Below are 19502 nucleotides of genomic sequence, written 5' to 3' on the forward strand. Positions count from 1 at the left end.
GACAGACAGACAGACAGACAATCTGTTTATTCATCTAGACAGACAGGCATTATCTGTCTATCCATCTAGACAGACAGACAGACAGACACACAATATGTTTATTCATCTAGACAGACAGACATTATCTGTCTATCCATCTAGACAGACAGACAGACAATCTGTTTATTCATCTAGACAGACAGGCATTATCTGTCTATCCATCTAGACAGACAGACAGACAGACAGACAATCTGTTTATTCATCTAGACAGACAGACATTATCTGTCTATCCATCTAGACAGACAGACAGACAATCTGTTTATTCATCTAGACAGACAGGCATTATCTGTCTATCCATCTAGACAGACAGACAGACAGACAATCTGTTTATTCATCTAGACAGACAGGCATTATCTGTCTATCCATCTAGACAGACAGACAGACAGACACACAATATGTTTATTCATCTAGACAGACAGGCATTATCTGTCTATCCATCTAGACAGACAAAGACAGACACACAATATGTTTATTCATCTAGTCAGACAGACAGACATGATCGGTCTATCCATCTAGACAGACAGACAAATAGAAAGATAGATATTCTAGATAGATTGACAGACAGACAGATTAACTGTCTAACTGTCTAGACAGACAGACAGACAGAGACATACAATCAGTTTATTCATCCAAACAGACAGACAGATTATCTGTTTTAATCGGTGTATCCATCTAGACAGATATATACAGTGGATAGATTCTGTCTAACTGTCTAGATAGACAAACTGTCCACTTGTCTAGAAAAATAGACAGACAGCAAGAGTGAAAGACAGAAAGAAGAGATTTACTTGATGCAATTTCAAGTAAATTAAATGTAACAATCTAAATTTCAGTACCATTGGGTCTGACGAGCAGAATGAGCTCTCCTGATTGGTCCTCACAGCTGGCTTTGATTAGCATAACCACGTCATCATGAGTGTGCTCAGAGATATCACGACCGTTAATCAGCATGACCTGGTCACCCTCGTTCAGCCGCGGCACACACATATCAGCCTGTGAGAGGTCAAAGGTCACGGATACAGATGGTCCCAGAAAAACAATGGTCAAAAATCATCTCAATTTCAGACGCTCAACAAACACAACAAGCGCAACTTTGACTGTCTGCTGAGGCATATCGTACATACCGGAGTTCCTGGAGCCACACGGGACACTATGATGGGCATCCTCTGATCAGCGCCACCCTATGGAGGAAGAAGCAACTGATTTATAAGCACAATTTAAGACACTTCCGCCACATTTAAAAATGTATAAATGTCATTGCATTAGATCACAAACTCAAACCAAGTGGCATTTATTTTAAGATAGCACAAACTTTTATTGATAACATAACATTAGAAATGTCGAAGCAAGCTTGTTTTTAAAGAATCAAAAATCGGTACCTTCACATTAAATCCAAATCGCCCGTTTTCGTCAGGCCTCATTTTGATCAGAACGAGATTGTCATGAGGTACCGCTCCATTCTGCAAGAAAATAAATCGAATTGAATGGACCTGAAAAGAGACACACACATATAAACAGAAAGTGTTTTTCGCACCATGCTCTTTCCTGACGCCGCGGGTACGTTGTACAATTCGCTGATGTGGCCGTCCAGCTCGTGTTGCGACTGTGATCTGCCATTGTGGGTGAGACGGTCTTTTCTAGACTGTTTTGGGGGCAGTGCGGGTGGCTGTTCATCAGTCGTTACGTCTGGAGACCTGAAAAAAATGTTCATCAAATTGAAAAATGACAATCCTTTCATCATTTACTTACCCTCATGCCATCCCAGATGTGTATGACTTTCTTTCTTCTGCAGAACACAAATGAAGATTTTTAGAAGAATATTTCAGCTCAGTAGGTCCACACAATGCAAGTGAATGGTGACCAGAACTTTGAAGTCCAAAAATCCACATAAGGGCAAAATAAAAGTACTCCAGACAATTCTGGAGGTAAAATCTATTTCTTCAGAAGCAATATGATGGGTGCTGGTGAGAAACAGATCAATATTTAAGTCCCTTTTCCTTCATTTTAACTTTCTCCTTCTTCTGTTTTTGGTGATTCACATTCATCATGCATATTGCCCCCTTCTGGGCAGGGAGGAGAATTTATGACAAAAAATGACTTGACTATTGATCTGTTTCTCACCGAAACCTATTATATTGCTTCTGAATATATGGATGTAACCACTGGAGTCTTATGGATTACTTTTATGCTGCCTTTATATGAATTTTGGAGCTTAAAAATGTTGGCACCCATTCACTTACATTATATGGACCTGCAGAGCTGAAATATTCTTCTAAAATCTTCATTTGTGTTCTGCAGAAGAAAGAAAGTCATACTCATCTGGGACAGCATGAGGGTGAGTAAATCATGAGAGAATTTTTAATTTTGGGTGAACTATCCCTTTAACCAATGTTGGTGGTGTAGCCGTGTGGATCTGGGCTGGTGACCGAAGGTTGTGGGTTCAAACCCCACATACTCAAATAATAACCCTCAAAATGTATTAATTGACTCAAAAATGTTAAAATGCTTAAAAGTTTAAATATGCATAATAATAAAACAGTACAATACTTTTTCGTCGCTTTTTATTGTTAATTTCAACCTATATTAAATATTTTCGAAGCCACGGTTACGAACTAGTAATCCAAGCTTGCACAAAAACGCAATAAAATCTTAAACGTAATCTTCGGCCTGAAAAAATAAATAAATGATACCTTTTATAAGGTTTAAACCAACTACAGAAAGGATCCTGGGTACATGATTAGCCATTATCATTTTCGGACTTAACTACGTAGCCTAGGCAACGACAAAGTATTATGTTCTGTCAGAAACATGAGGCATGGGCAGCACTGGATATCTACTGGGTGTTCAGCGAAGATTTTCAACAATTCATCAAAGCACGCCATATTTGCATACCAGGCGGAGAGTATTAAGACTCGGGACTGTTGCTCAGAGAAGCCACGTCTAGTCTCACTCACACAAACACACACACACACCTCAGATTTGAAGCATGAAAGCCCCTGTGCTTTGCAGTCTACAGACAGTGCTTTGAGCCGCGGCCTCCAGGACATTTACATAATAAAAACAAACGGGAGCCAAAACACCAGCGTTAGCACGAAGACCAGAATAGTTTCGACTGTCGTGTTGAAACTGGAAAGATATCCAATCCATCTTTTAGTTTTTTTAAAAGTTCAATGTGACGAAAACAACCTTGAGGATGGCAATATTGCTAAATTGTTGGTATTAATCAAATTGACTGAATCAAAGTTGATACGCATGACTCATAGATTTAGTCTAGACTAATTGGATGTCAGTAGTTGCCTGACACACTTAACGTACAAACTGTACTTTAAAAATAATTTCAGCCCAAGGTGTGCTATCTATTTTGTTAGCATGCTAACTTTTAGGACTGCAACAACTAAATCTCTAAAAACTGAAAACCAAAATACTAGACAACGAATTATCAGTTAGTTGGGTCTGACCTCTTTTATTGTAACGTTTATTTAAAACATTTATGCGCACATGTATTAAATACATCAATGTTGATACCCATCATCATACAGTTCATGAATTTATGTTACAAATGTCAGTAATTGTTGAATCCATTTAATGTTCACTGTTCAAAATTTGCTTTGTCGATCATTTTCGATAAAAATTTCTTAAGGACCATTCGGACGAGTTTTTGTGTGATATCTGTAATCTCTTTCCTAATTTGTATATAAAAATGCGCTAGACATGCTCAAACGGTCTTTGACCGTTTCGCCACGTCAAGAAGTTTTTCAGACGCCACGTCAGGTAAAAACAGAACGTCAACGTTTAGAAGCATGGCTTGAGACACCTTAGTTGCATCTTGCTTTTTTAGCGCAATAACGCCTACGGTCTGAATGGCCCTTTAGAAGTGTCATTTATTTGTGATATTCTAATAAACGTTATACTTTAAATATAGACAGACAGAAATTTCAGACTAAATTCGAGCGCTGCATCAACTAATCAATAAAATTGACTAAATCAATAAATTCAACAGCAAAAATAGTTGACAACGAATGCCAAAATGAATTAGTCATGTTTGTGATCTTATATTGCACTCTTCACAACAGTTTTTGCACTTCGTTTTATAAATCAATATTGATATCCGTCATTGTACAGTTCGTAGATTTAGGTAACAAATGTCTGTAATTACTGGACCTACTTAATGTACTCCAATCAAATTTTCTATGTAGTTAATTTCAGATAAATTGACTTCAGGGTCGTTCACTCCAAACACATTTCAGTTTATTTTCTGCACTCTTTTCTAATTTTTCTATATAAACACAAGCTCAATGGATGCCTTTGACCTTTTGACCTTAGACACCACAACAAAAAAAAAGTCAACTATATATATTGACATTTATTATTTGTTTAAATAAATGTATTCTTACTTGACACTATATTTTTTGGGATGCATCAACTACATGATTATTAATAATTGATTAAACGATAAAACCAATCATGAAAATAGTTGACAACAAATGTAAATATTATTAAGTAAGTTCTGTCCTCTTAGAGTGTAAATGTTAATTTAAACTTTTTTTGCACACAAAGCATTAAATAAATCAATAATCAATCAAGTCAAGAATAGATTTCGGTTAAGAATGTCAGGAAATTTCGTAACTCCACGTGTTTTTTGTTTTATAATAAATTGTCTCAGTTGGGCCAATTTTTTTTTTTTTTTACATTAAAAAAATGCATATAAACACTTTAACACAATTGTATGGCTGCATCAACAAATTGATTAACGGATAAAATCAATAAAGAATCAATTAATTAAAATAGCTGACAACGAATGTCAATATAGATTAGTTGAGTCCGTGCTATCACTCTCACACACACACACACACACACACACACACACACACACACACACACACACAAGATCAGTGGCACGATCTGAGAAATGGAAAATAGTGTCTTGATCACCAGCTCGATCACTCATGCCAGCGTAACATGCAGATCTGTGCCAACCACAAAGCTGAAAGCAATTTCCCCAGGTTCAAACACTCACAGCTTCTCTGAAAGTCTGCGAAAAATAGCGTTTAACAGCCAGTGTGTCATTTTGACAGAGGTGTGTGGTCACACGATATTAAACCTCATCGAGAGCACGCGTCCCCGTTTAGTGATAAAATAAGAACTAATTCACGGCGGAAACTTTGATGACTCAAAATGTGTCAGTCCGTCCCTTGTAGACTTTTAAAATGTGTAATTGGGCAAATCAGCACGTTTAACATTAAGGCGAATATATTTTTCATGTTACAAGCATAAACGTTACAAACGTTTGCTCGATTTCACAGATTTATATTTTGATTTTCTAGTAAACGTATCTAATTAAAAGAATGTATAGATATTTTTACAAAAAAAACAAAAAGACAAAAATACTTGATAAGAAAAATTATTTTGCAGTGCACAGTGAACATTGATTCAACCAATGGCATGAGTTTGGGGTGGGACTCTTTGTTTTGAGAGGACGTTGGATGGTCTGGAAACATTTGAAAACAATTGTTATATCGTAATTCTGTTTGGTGGCACTACTGGTGCCGAAAGTTCAAGTTTTCCCCTCCACTGACCAACGTTATAATGTAAAATGAATCAGACATTTTTATGATTTTTTAAGACAGTAATTAGCAAATTGTCAGCAATGAACATGAACTCGGTTTAACAAATCATTTTACGTATATTTCACATAAACTTTCTAAACTCACGGTGTCGAGTCCAGACTGATGCTGTTGGCCTGTGTGGACGATGCAGACTGGTGATTGGTGAATGTCTGGCATGGCGAGTGGTCGATCACATGGTCAACTAGGTGACCAATGGAGGACGGCCTGACCCGCGCGCCTTCTGCGGTAAACACGGAGTTACTGCTGAGAAAAGAAATTAAACGAATTACACTTTAAAAAAAAAAACATGTGTTTGTGAACTTGTTGAGTGACCTTGCTTGTATGTTAACCCGCTGACTGGCTGAACTTGTGTAATTGTGTGTGTGTGTGTGTGTGTGTGTGTGTGTGTGTGTTTCCCAATTGATGGGGTTAATGGGTGGTTGTACATGTTAACCCACCACTCGGGCCAACTTTATGTGTTCTCTGAGTTTCTATGTGTGAACTCACTGGTTCAGTAAGCTCAAGGGTCAATATATGGCTGGTTAGCTTTGACAGCTAGCCACAGCTGTTAATAACTAACCTACTACACTATTTTGTGGGCAAAAAGCAACTTTCTCCATTGACGGCCATTCAAAAGTAGCCGAAGTAACTTTTTTGATAGCAAGTAGAAGTTTCATCTGTGACCAATTTTGTATGTAAAGCCTAATTGAGCAATTTTATATAATAAATAAAATGAAAGCTTTTTTCTCCTGTTTGGACTTAAGCACCCAAGATGAACGAAGTCTGCGTTTATACCATGACGTTTTTTTTTTAATTCAATAGTTGAGGGTGACGTCACGAAACGATAACTATTGGGCGGACAAAACATCAGTAGGTAAGCTGTCCTTGTTGTTACATTGTTTTTAAAATAGCGTTAGACAATTTTAGCGCTAAAACCTTGCTAACCTAGCAAGCTCCAATGATCTCTGCTGGCATGCGCGATAGTAAATGAACGTCACGTCCAAACCACACCCATCACATCATCAACGCTCTTCAACTAGCTGAGTCCTCCTAGGTCAAACAATTCAAAGATGTGCGTGAACAAGAGAAATTACCCCAAACAAACAAAAATATCAGTGTGTTTATTCATAATTTCTGGCGAACTGAAAGAAGCCCGTTCACCCAGTTAGTATAAATTACAACCTAGTCTCAGTTACTATAACAAAATTTTTGCAAACTGACTTTTACGTGTCGCTTTCTATGTTTCGTTGCAGTTTCCTGGTGAAATGAACACTAGAGGCTCTACAACAACTGCGTTTTATTCACTTTCACAAAAATCACACCTACAATGGCTGATTATGACTTCATAAACTGTTATTTTTCATACTATTACTCACACAATGCTGTTATGATTTCAAAACACTTTTACTATGATGCACCATTTGAAAAATTATGAATTTTAATGCTTGTGTTACAGACACACCTACATTTACACACTTATTCCGATGCGATTAGCTACCGTGGTAGCTCACCTCATAGAGTCTTAAGTATGCGGTTTGAGACTAGTGAGTCACACAAGCTGACACGTGAGACGAAAGTGTCATAGATGCACCACGAGATGACGTGGTAGCTTCAGAAAATGTGCTTTTCATTTCAAATTTTGTTTTTGGACACTATCAGTTAAGTTTAGGGTCTCGTTTACCTCTCGTTTCACTATTGGTTAGGTTTAGGTTGAAGTTTTAGGTACATTTTACTCATTAAAACCTCTAACATTTACAGTAAAAACCTTGTCTGATTAAGACATCATTTCACTTGCTTTTAGCGACCTCTGCTGGACATTTCACTGGGAAACTGCAGGCAAACCTTTATTAATGCAAGTTTTGCTAAACGTATGCAGCGGTCACGCAATGTTCATGAGATCGTACTGATAAATTAGCCTTAAGTGTGTGTTAACTCACTGATTGGGCGAGTCTGGTGGGGAACGGTTGGGCAGACTCTGGGTTTCCAGTCGATCGTCCGAGAGAGAATTCCTGCTGACGGTCTCCCAGTCCAAACCGCTAATGAGCTTCCTAACTAGAGGTTTACTCGGTGACCTAAAACACATTTAAATAGCATCAACCAGAACCACAGGATACATCGTAAAATGTAATCTTGAGCGAAAGCTATAAAAAAAAAAAAACAGCGAATCAACAATGCAAATTTACCATATTCCGATTGTTTAAAGCATTGCATAATAATAAGATTGTTGGAAAATACGAGAACTACACAAACACTTGTTAACAAAGAAACGCAAAAAAAACAAACAAAAAAAAAATGTTTTCAAAAACAAAGCTTTCCAGACATTCATCGAAAGCATCGAAAGAATCCTTAATGAATTAGTGCAAGCGTTAGTTTAATGGAAAAATGCTCCTTAACATTCGACAACTCATTCTGCAACTTATTTACTATTTACGTAAACTAACGATGCACATTTGCGAAAAAGTGACAAGCGCTATACAAAAACTAGTTTACTAAAAAACACAGTTTTCTGTTACAATGTTTGTACACAGGGTAGCTTACTCTTAAATAAGCTGAAAACGTCGCTGAAACATTCAGCAAAAAGCACAGAAAGAAATATACCTTAGTTACAGTACGTTAGGAATAGTATGCTAACATTTCTCCTATTTTAACTAATTTTGCAACTTAAGTATTTACGTAAACTAGCTGACGCAAATTTGAGAGAGCGAGAGAGAGAGAGAGAGAGAGAGAGAGAGAGAGGAGAGATTACATAGTATTATTGTGGCAGTTGAGAAAACATTGATTAGAAACTACAAAAATTGGCTTTAGAAGTCAATATATTTTAGACGTTTCTCTTAATTAATTGAAAATAAGCCTTCAGTCGTCAGCAATCAATTTTGCAATTGAATAAGCCAATCTGTTGTGTCCTCGCAGAATGTGTTTTTATGTTCAGTCTGTGCTATTTTTAATTGTCTATTTATGTAAAAAAGCATCAGAATGCTTTTTTAGCGTCATAAATGTTGTGTTTTATGGACACCGTGTCAGGTAAGAAGGTTGAAATGTGAAAATATGCTCTCAAGCTGTCCTGAGTGAACGGCTCAGATTCTGAGTAGGGCAGCAACTAACGATTATTTTGATAATCGATTAATCTAACGATTATTAGAACGATTATTCAGCGATTATTGCAACGATTAATCATTAGCTCTTAACCGATTATTCAGCTTGTGCCCGACTTAAAAGGTTGTATTAAATGTGCTTCCTAACAATAAAAAGGACAAAATCATCTTTTAAAAAATACCTCTAAATGACCTTCACTAAATTAAAGGGAAAAAATAAATTTTATTAAGTTTAATTCAATAAAGAAATTCACTGCAAAAGGCCGTTAAATGACTACACAAGCCAATAATACAAAGAACAACTGCTATTTCAACTTATTCTGTGTGCATTGTTAGTTTACGTAAATACGAAAGTAATTTGTGGAAAAAAGCTTTTCCCGTTACGATGTTTGTACAACATAATGTACTCCTAAAAACCACAAAAGTAATTTTTTAAAACGTCCCTAAAAAGCATGAAAATAAATAAATGACTGTACATGTTAGTAACGCTAACTCATTTAGCAATTTATTTAGTATTTACGTAAACTAACAATGCACATTTTTAATTATTGCTGAATTATTATGAAACACAAAGACGAGCTTACAAACAAACGTTCTTTCCAGTTACAATGTTCGTACACATGGCACTCTTAAAAACCACAAAGGTCTTCTAAAAAAGCTTTGATGAAGCGTTCCTCAAGAGCATTGAGAGTAATAGCCAGATTTTATAATATAGCAACAAAAATTTGCTTTAGTCAAAATCAACTATCTGCTAGAAGTGTGAACCATAAACTGTAGTTTGAGTTTCAGTCTCAGCATCTTTAAATAAACACCAGTCTCTAAGCAAACTCGCGTATTAACAAACATGCATGCAACATGCCCTTCACAGCCGTGTTCTACACAGCCCTGCATACACTTCCTGTGTTTGGGTGTCGTTCTGAGAATATCTGACCACACACACACACACACACACACACACACACACACACACAATAGAGATGACACCACACAGATCTAGATGGGTGTGAACCCTCCCTTAGAAACACACCCAAACACATACACACACAAAGTTTAATACAGCAGTTATAAATGCTTTATATTTCCATGTCATAGTCTATAGTGTATACTATAGCAATGAATACACACACACACACACACACACACACACACACACACACACACACACACACACATTCCTGTTCAATGCATTTATACATGTGATCAGATAGGGTGTTATGTAGCAGGGTGAGCTATATACCAATCAGCCACAACTTTAAAACCACCTGCCTAATATTGTGTAGCCCCCCATCGTGCCACCAAAACAGCACCAACCAGAACAGCATTCAGAGATTATATACTTCTCAACACAATTTTACAGAGTGGTTCTCTGAGTTACTGTAGACTTCGTCAGTTCGAACCACTCTGGCCTTTCACCGTTGACCTCTCTCTTCAACAAGGTGCTTCCGTCCACAGAACTGCCACTCACTGGATGTTTTTTGTTTTTGGCACCATTCTGAGTAAATTCTAGAGACTCAAACCAGCCCGTCCAAATCACTGAGATCACATTTTTTCCCCATTCTGATGGTTGATGTGAACATCAACTGAAGCTCCTGACCCGTATCTGAATGATTTTTTTGCACTGCACTCCTGCCACACGATTGGCTGATTAGATAATGACAAGGATGATTTTTGGTGCCAGGCCAAAAATAGGGGGACCTACACAATATTAGGCAGTTGTTTTTCTCCCATTTTCTCCCCAATTTGGAACGCCCAATTTCCAATGTGCTCCAAGTCCTCATGGTGGCGTAGTGACTCGCCTCAATCCGGGTGGCGGAGGACGAATCTCAGTTGCGTCAGAGACCGTCAATCTGCGCATCTCATCAAGTGGCTTGTTGATCGCGTTACCGTGGAGATGTAGCGAGTGTGGAGGCTTCACGCTATTCTCTGCGGCATCCACGCACAACTCACCACACGCCCCACCGAGAGAGAGAGAACCACATTATAGCGACCACGAGGAGGTTACCCCATGTGACTCTACCCTCCCTAGCAACCGGGCCAATTTGGTTGCTTAGGAGACCTGACTGGAGTCACTCAGCACGCCCTGGATCACAATTTTTCACCATTCTGATGGTTGATGTGAACATCAACTGAAGCTCCTGACCCGTATCTGAATGATTTTTTGCACTGCACTGCTGCAACACGATTGGCTGATTAGATAATCACATGGATGATTTTTGGTGCCAGGCCAAAAATAGGGGGACCTACACAATATTAGGCAGTTGTTTTTAATGTTGTGGCTAATCTGTGTATAACCTTTGTTTGTGGCCTTTTTAATGGCAAATGGTTAATACAAGTGTTTTACCTGGCAAAAACTCTGTTCTTGTTGCCCCTTTCCTTTCCGTACTGTACAGACTGTGCCTCTGTCCTCCCACTGCAAAAACACAACAGAGTCATTGTCATATCTGAGAACTTTGTGTTAGACTCAAGACAGATAGTCAAACTGGTCATGGCCCAAAAATTCAAAGAAATGTGTGAAATGGCTAACAATAACTTTTTTAGGGTTTTTGATGATATTCGTTACCGTATATCAATATTCAGATTTACACATTAATTTCATACATTGTTCTCAGTAGCGGTGCAGCAGATTCAGAGGAAAGCGGTGCAGAAACACTCATAAAATCGCATGGAGCAAAACAAGACGGGAGCGTAACATGAAGCGTGATCTTTTGGAAACTTAACTGATCAAAGAAAAAGTTATTTAACATATTGCATACTTATATTCATAACGTCAACAAAGTCATTGCAAATATATAATAATTCTCTATATATTCAATATATGACCCAGTCCTGAACTCTACTGGCATTAAACATCTCGTTCATTCATTTAGGCTTCAAAATGTATTTCAACTACTCTGTTATCTACACCATCCAAACAAACTCACGGTCCACATGTTTAAACATTCTCACCAATAGCGAAACTTGGATCCAATGGTGAAGTACTGCAGGAAGAGGTTCCTCTCGGGAGGAACGGGCCGCTCAAGTCTGAAGAAGGTGTGGTGCTCCACGCAGGCCTTCCATAAGTTCTTACATGCTCTGTAGTTCATCATGTTGAAGCCCAGTAAAGACTCTCTATTCTCATTCTGCGATTTAGAGAAATAAAGACGGGATCGGGAAATGTTGCGAGCCGGATTTAAACTACCATCATCCTTATGAGCACCACGACTCATGGAGGATGTGCACTAACCGATAGGCCACAGTTCCAACAGCCTCTTAATGCTTTTACCAAAAACTGGAGGTCCTGAATTTCAAGCTATTGCAAAATAAAATCCGGGCTCTATAGTGGACGAGTTTGAACTTTTGTATGTCGAAACAACAAATCACGCAAATCAAAACAATATGTTATAATCAAAATTGCTCGTTTTTTCCCCCATTTTCTCCCCAATTTGGAACGGCCAATTTCCAATGTGCTCCAAGTCCTCGTGGTGGCGTAGTGACTCGCCTCAATCCGGGTGGCGGAGGACGAATCTCAGTTGCGTCCGAGACCGTCAATCCGCGCATCTCGTCAAGTGGCTTGTTGAACGTGTTACCGTGGAGATGTAGCGAGTGTGGAGGCTTCACGCTATTCTCCGCGGCATCCACGCACAACTCACCACACGCCCCACCGAGAGAGAGAGAGAGAGAACCACATTATAGCGACCACGAGGAGGTTACCCCATGTGACTCTACCCTCCCTAGCAACCGGACCAATTTGGTTGCTTAGGAGACCTGACTGGAGTCACTCAGCACGCCCTGGATTCAAACTCGCGACTCCAGGGGTGCTAGTCAGCGTCAATACTCTCTGAGCTACCCAGGCCCCCCGTTTTGGGGGTTTAAATATGTAGGCCACATACACGCTTATCCGTTTCCATTTTCAAAAGTATGCGGTACAGAATTTTTTCGAAATACTCCGTTTTCAATGGGGGAAAACGACTTCTAGTGCAGATGAGAGGCGTAAATGTAGCAAAATTAATGCATTTTCAAACTAAAACGTATTTGTGTGGCCTTAGTGTTCGGAAAGAAAAACAAAACAATTAAAAATAAACAATCTTGCTTATTGATAAACAACATGTTTTACAGGCAAAAAAAATCAATCAATCAATCAAATGCGTAAATTCGTACTTACCATTTCTTTTCTTAGTTGGATAAAAAACTGTTTCGATTTAAAAGATATTTTTACAATTTTCAACCTGAAAGATAATAGAAAGCGAGAGAGGGATTACAAAAGATAAACCAATGACTTAACATGTTTATCGTCCAGCCAAAAAGGAAACCGCTAATTGTGAAACCAGATCAAATAATAATAATAATAATAATAATAATAATTCAACCCTCTCGAATACGTTTGTTCAGGAAATCTGTTTACAGTATTAAAAGATGTAATTATCTACATGTTTATACCATTTTATTAGCAATGACGTTTTTGCTAGTGTGCCTTTAAAATCTCTCTATATACTGTAAACGACCTTTGTTATGACTGGTTAGCATGATTGCGAAATGGGTAACATTGCCTCTACGCTACAAACCTGTTACGATGTACATTGTATTAGTATTGACATAGCATTATTTAAATAGTACGTGCACTTTAAATGTTTTTTATTGAGTATTTTAATGCAAAAAAACTAAAAAACATCTCTCACCATGGAAAGTGGCTGATTCGTACCCTGTCCTTATAGATGGAGATGCCGGCAGACAAAACTCCAATGTAAATCTCGGTGTTACAGTGGTCCTGAAAACAACAATAAACAGATGGAAACTGTAAGGAAGCTGTTTCTATGGCAACATCAATATCATGTTGTTACTTTGGCGTTCAGCTTACTGAATCGGTTTTAAGGAAGGATGCACAATAAATCAGTGGCCATTACACTATCGAACAATACTCACTTTTTTTTTTTATTTTATTTATATGCTTAGATAATTTAACGAGAAAAGAACATCAGGGCTTGTTTTTTTCCCCAATTTAAACTAAATACTAATTTTCCATTCAAAAGTACTAAACAGTAACCGTTCTCTTCTGTATAGTTCTATTGTTTCAATATCTAACTTTCACTTGAAGCATGTTAAAATAACAGTTGGAGCTTTAGTGATAACGCTAATCTTTTAATCACATAATAAGCGATGAACCAAACCAACCACATCCGAGGTGACTCACAACATTACAAACAACATGCCGGACAGGTTCCAATGTGAAGATTACTTCAGTAAATATGCATCTCTATGCTTGGTACATTTTAGTCTGTGAGTAAAACAGCATGTCTGCTGAATTCTATTCATTAATTCATTAACATTAGCAACTGTCTTATCTGTGGACATTTATGACATTACCCTCTTTGCTATGCATTAATTATCCAGTTCCCTGACTGAATGCTTTCACTACGAGTGTGATGAAACGTCCCTTGTGAGGAGTTGCGTTTGACAGCATCTAGAGTTTGTTAAAACTGTAATATTATGATGGGGCAGAATATTTAAACTGGTTACATAGTTTGTAAAAGCTAAATATTCTGAATTGACCACTTTAAAACGCTTCTTCCATCTCTTTGATAGATGTTTTCATCCATTTGAGTGAAAGCATATATGTTTTGGTGTACGTGCCTTTGAACGGCCAACATTAACCCTTGTGCGTCAATAAACAAAAAGCTACACTGGAGGTCCTGAGAGGACAAAAATGTCCATGTCAAAAAAACTGCCATAATAATATTATAATTTTTTATAATATTTTCCACTTTCACAGATTTTTTTACTAACATCAGTCCTGAACATAACTACCAAATATTCATTCATTTTCAGGATTTTAACCCTTTAAATGCCAGTTTGATTATATAATGCCAATGTTGTTTTTACACACACACACACACACACACACACACACACACACACACACACACACACACACACACACACACACACACACACACACACACACACACACACACACACACACACACACACACGTTGTGTTTCCATGTTTTATGGGGACTTTCCATACACATAATGGTTTTTATACTGTACAAACTTTATATTCTATCCCCTAAACCTAACCCTACCCCTAAACCTAACCCTCACAGAAAACTTTCTGCATTTTTACATTTTCAAAAAACATCATTTAGTATGATTTATAAGCTGTTTTCCTCATGGGGACCGACAAAATGTCCCCACAAGGTCAAACATTTCGGGTTTTACTATCCTTATGGGGACATTTGGTCCCCACAAAGTGATAAATACACGCTCACACACACACACACACACACTTTTATGGGGACTTTCCATAGACATAATGTTTTTTATACTGTACAAACTATATATTCTATCCCCTAAACCTAACCCTACCCCTAAACCTAACCCTACCCCTAAACCTAACCCTCACAGAAAACTTTCTGCATGTTTACATTTTCAAAAAACATAATTTAGTATGATATATAAGCTGTTTTCCTCATGGGGACTTACAAAAAACCCACAAGGTGAAATATTTCAGGTTTTACTATCTATATTGGGACATTTGGTCCCCCCACAAAGTGATAAATACACGCTCACACACACACACGCAAGCACGCACGCACGCACGCGCACACACACGCACGCACGCACGCACGCGCACACACACACGCACGCACGCGCACACACACACGCACGCACGCGCACACACACACGCACGCACGCACGCGCACACACACGCACGCACGCGCACACACACGCACGCACGCACGCGCACACACACACACACACACACACCCTCACAATTGTAGCTGCATCATTTGTTAAATTGTCCTGCAGTGCTCTATAATACAGTAAATAGGGAAAAAGCTTGTATTTGCTCCATAGGCTAAACATGAGAAAAATGCCGCCATCTGGTGGAAAATATAAATTGTTTAATTTTTGAAGCCTGGGCTCCGTAATATAAGCATAATATCATAGAATTCATGATTTTAATACTTTAACGGCACTGGGATTGGCCAGATTGATAATGGACATTTTTGTCCTGAAGGTCCCGAGTGTAACTATTTTGTGTGCACAGTGTATTAAAGCTGTATTACAGGAACTGAGGTTGAAATATCAAAATCCCCCCAAAAATAAACACCTTTGGCTGAAGTTATGCCATTGGCATTAGCAGCCAAAATGATCGAAAAAAGACCTAAGGTCACACAAGGGATGCTTATGTGTATAAGTCGTAGGACCTTTCATGTGATGAAAAAAACCACATGACTTATTTTCCGGAAGATATGGAAAGAGGCTGTTTAGTAGCTGGTTACATTATGACATCTTACCTATTTTATTTACTTTTGTAGTATGACAACATGCCCCGTTATTGTCTAGTCTACATCCTCTAGTGTGTGTTTGAGGTATATACCGAACAGGTGGGGCAGATAATGGAGAACGGTCTGTTACTCACCCGAGCATAGTGCAATTCCACACCATACAACTCAAGTGTCTGTGCAGCGTTCAAGTAGTTAAACTCTGACTGAGCTGGTGTGAGTCCACTGAAAGAGAGAGAGAGAGAGAGAGAGAGACTCAATCTCAGAGATCCACAAACAATGACCTGCCTTGTTCCAGTACAAATCTGCCAGTGTGTGTATGTGTGTGTGTGTGTGTTCAGCTGTGACTCTTTGTTCTCCACTGACACTCATTTAAATATGCAGATCTGTAACACAGTGGAGTATTTCATGACTCTGCTCTTACTTGTGCTCTTGATGAAGTTTGGCAACCTCTTTCTCAAAGTCCTGTGGTGGGTTGGGAATGAAGCTGTACTCGGAGAGGTACCCGGGCAAATGTTCGGAGTGACTGTAGTCTCCCAACTCAGCTGAGACAGAGAAACCATGCAAAAGTGAGACACAATATAGACGGAAATGAGGCTTCATGACCGAACATTGTAGCACCAATACGACAGAGTAGCAGAAACTGAGCCTTGGATATCCTGGAAACCGTTTAAAGTCAAACACGAAAAATCAATATGTAACCCATTTTCTTCCTTAATACATTTATTTTTGCCTCATTTTCGAACAAAAATATCAAAACATCCTTATAAAAAGATACATTTACCGAAGAAGTGTTTATTTATTTTTTATTTTACAAAAATTACCAATGCGCTCCAAGTCCTCGTGGTGGCGTAGTGACTCGCCTCTATCAGGGTGGCGGAGGACGAATCTCAGTTGCCTCCGCGTCTGAGACCGTCAATCCACGCATCTTATCATGTGGCTTGTTGAGCGTGTTACCGTGGAGACATATAGGGTGTGGAGGCTCACGCTATTCTCCGCGGCATCCACGGACATCTCACTACGTGCCCCTCCGAGAGCGAACCACATTATAGTGACCACGAGGAGGTTACCCCATGTGACTCTACCCTCCCTAGCCACTGGTCCAATTTAGTTGCTTAGGAGACCTGGCTGGAGTCACTCAGCATGCCCTGGGATTCAAGCTCATGACTCCAGGGGTGGTACTCAACATCTATACTCATTGAGCTACCCAGACCCCCCCCTAAATGCACTTCTTAAATGAGCTCTTTTCATTCAATAAAATACAAATTTGAAGCAGGATTGAATCAGTCAAATATGGCAGCTGTACCCAATGTAACTTGAATGAGTATACTGTTACTAAAACGGATTGTTTATTACGTAAAAATGTCACATTAGCCAGATTATTGGCTGTTTTTCCAGTCTTATTACTGGAAATGGGTCAAACAGAGACAGGCAGAGACAAAAGACAGATTATGGACTATTTGGCAAACTATACAGCCTTTGTGCATCCTGTACAGACGGTTATATCACCAGCCAAACCGGAGTTCACAATCATTTCTTTGTGTTTGTGAGTGTTTCAGTGAAATTGAAGTTTCAGGCATCATGAATGGAAACTAATATACTTATGAGAATGTAGGAAAGTTTTTTCTTTTCTCTTTGTTTAATGAAAATGGGCAATACTGTCAGTAGTGATTGACCGATATATCGGCCATGCCGATTAATCGGCCGATATCTGAAATTTTTAGATTTTCGCCATTGGCCGAATTATCCGAACTGTACCATTTCAGTGCACATTTCATGTTTTGTGAATTGAGTACGGAGTTAAATACATATGATTTTTTTTTACATTTATTCATTATAAAATGTCATCAATTTTGTACACATTTTGTATAATATTCCATGGCGAAATCCATGTTACAATGTATCAAAGGTATAGTGATTAAAAACCTATATAAGAGGGCCTGGGTATCTCAATGATTAAAGACACTGACTACCACACCTATCCACGCAGAACTCACCACATGCCCCATTGAGAGCGAGAACCACTAATCACGACAACGAGGAGGTTACCCCATGTGACTCTACCCTCCCAAGCAACCGGGCCACTCAGACTCACTCAGCATGCCCTGGATACAAACTCGTGACTCCAGTCAGGTCTCCTAAGCAACCAAATTGGCCCGGTTGCTAGGGAGGGTGGAGTCACATGGGGTAACCTCCTCATGGTCGTGATTAATGGTTCTCGCTCTCAATGGGGCGTGTGTCGAGTTGTGCGTGGATCGCAGAGAGTAGCATGAGCCTCCACATGCTGTGAGTCTCCGCGGTGTCATGCACAACGAGTCATGTGATGAGATGCGCGGATTGACGGTCTCAGAAGCAGAGGCAACTGAGACTCGTCCTCCGCTACCCGGATTAAGGTGAGCAATCGCACCACCACGAGGACCTACTAAGTAGTGGGATTCGGGCATTCCAAATTGTGAAAAAAGGGGATAAAATCTGTATTTATTTTTTTTACACCTTTATAAGTTTACTGAAATCGATTTTTGATAAAAAAAAAATTCGAATAAAACAAGTGACTAAAACCACCTCAATCCAGTGCATCAGAGACAGTGGACTCACACATATTCAGTCATATTTACCTTGAACAGCATAAGAAGCCAGAAGAACTGCTGTATTCTGAGGGCATGGAAGCCTGGCAGAGTGACAGAATAGATATTAATGACGTTACATTGGATAATTATTATTCCAAAAAAGTAATATATCATGGGAGAGTTTTTGCCACGGTTTCTCTAGATATACTTGTTTGTATTTTTGGAATTTGTGCTTATTTTTATTTCATTGTTACAGGAGGACAGAGAGAGAGAATGGAATCGAGACATAATGAAGGCCGGGTTCAAACCTACATTCCCTGCACGAGCACCAAAGCTAAATGTGTTAAATATATGCTAACTGCTATGCCATGGCTTTGACAGCTGCTTTGTCATTTTTAAATCTAAAAGTACTCCATATATACGTTTAAAACACTCACCTTCCAGTCAGAATATCCTGTTTCAACTGCAGAAAGTACAAATACCTGAAAACAAAATGGAAAAAATAAAGTAAAATCTAGGGGGGTTCCATAAGACTAGTGTATCAAGTTTATATAATTTAATAATATAAATGATGAACCATAAAATATACAGGCATCAAAATGACATCTCGTAAAGTCTGAAACATGTGCGCCGTATTTTTACTGGGAATTTCTGGCAACCACCGCTTAGGGGTATTTGACAGAAATGCAACGTAAAGTTAATTTATAAAATACAATTGTTCATTATTAATTCATAATGCATTAACTAATATCAGCATAACTTACATTTCCATGTTAATTCAACTAATGTAGAAAACTAATTTTCACTTTATTGTAAAGTGATCCTTGTAATCAAAGTATACCTTGTGTACTCCTCTTGTAGTTTACTGGGGTCGCACACGAAAAACTTCACCCTGAACATCAAATTATGTGGAGACGGCGCTGAAAATACAAT

The 19502-nt window shown here is 38.6% G+C and overlaps 1 protein-coding gene across 3 annotated transcripts in view; it reads right to left on the reverse strand.

Annotated features, from left to right (window-relative positions):
• The window catches only part of ptpn4b (protein tyrosine phosphatase non-receptor type 4b), a 37300-nt gene that overhangs the window by 7032 nt on the left and 10766 nt on the right, over window positions 1-19502 (reverse strand). For 2 of the 3 annotated variants that reach the window (XM_052122396.1, XM_052122394.1), the window contains exons 5-19: window positions 19411-19489; window positions 19007-19051; window positions 18618-18670; window positions 16427-16547; window positions 16140-16227; window positions 13393-13481; window positions 12879-12942; window positions 11684-11856; window positions 11079-11147; window positions 7583-7717; window positions 5751-5909; window positions 1574-1733; window positions 1419-1499; window positions 1164-1220; window positions 876-1032 (exon numbers count right to left, since the gene is read on the reverse strand). In XM_052122396.1, coding sequence (XP_051978356.1) covers window positions 876-1032; window positions 1164-1220; window positions 1419-1499; window positions 1574-1733; window positions 5751-5909; window positions 7583-7717; window positions 11079-11147; window positions 11684-11856; window positions 12879-12942; window positions 13393-13481; window positions 16140-16227; window positions 16427-16547; window positions 18618-18670; window positions 19007-19051; window positions 19411-19489 — 1530 coding nt within the window. The remainder of the gene's footprint in view (window positions 1-875; window positions 1033-1163; window positions 1221-1418; window positions 1500-1573; window positions 1734-5750; window positions 5910-7582; window positions 7718-11078; window positions 11148-11683; window positions 11857-12878; window positions 12943-13392; window positions 13482-16139; window positions 16228-16426; window positions 16548-18617; window positions 18671-19006; window positions 19052-19410; window positions 19490-19502) is intronic. The other variant, XM_052122395.1, reaches the window with a different exon arrangement.

This window comes from Xyrauchen texanus, chromosome 48 (genome assembly GCF_025860055.1).
Source record: "Xyrauchen texanus isolate HMW12.3.18 chromosome 48, RBS_HiC_50CHRs, whole genome shotgun sequence".
NCBI lineage: Eukaryota > Metazoa > Chordata > Actinopteri > Cypriniformes > Catostomidae > Xyrauchen > Xyrauchen texanus.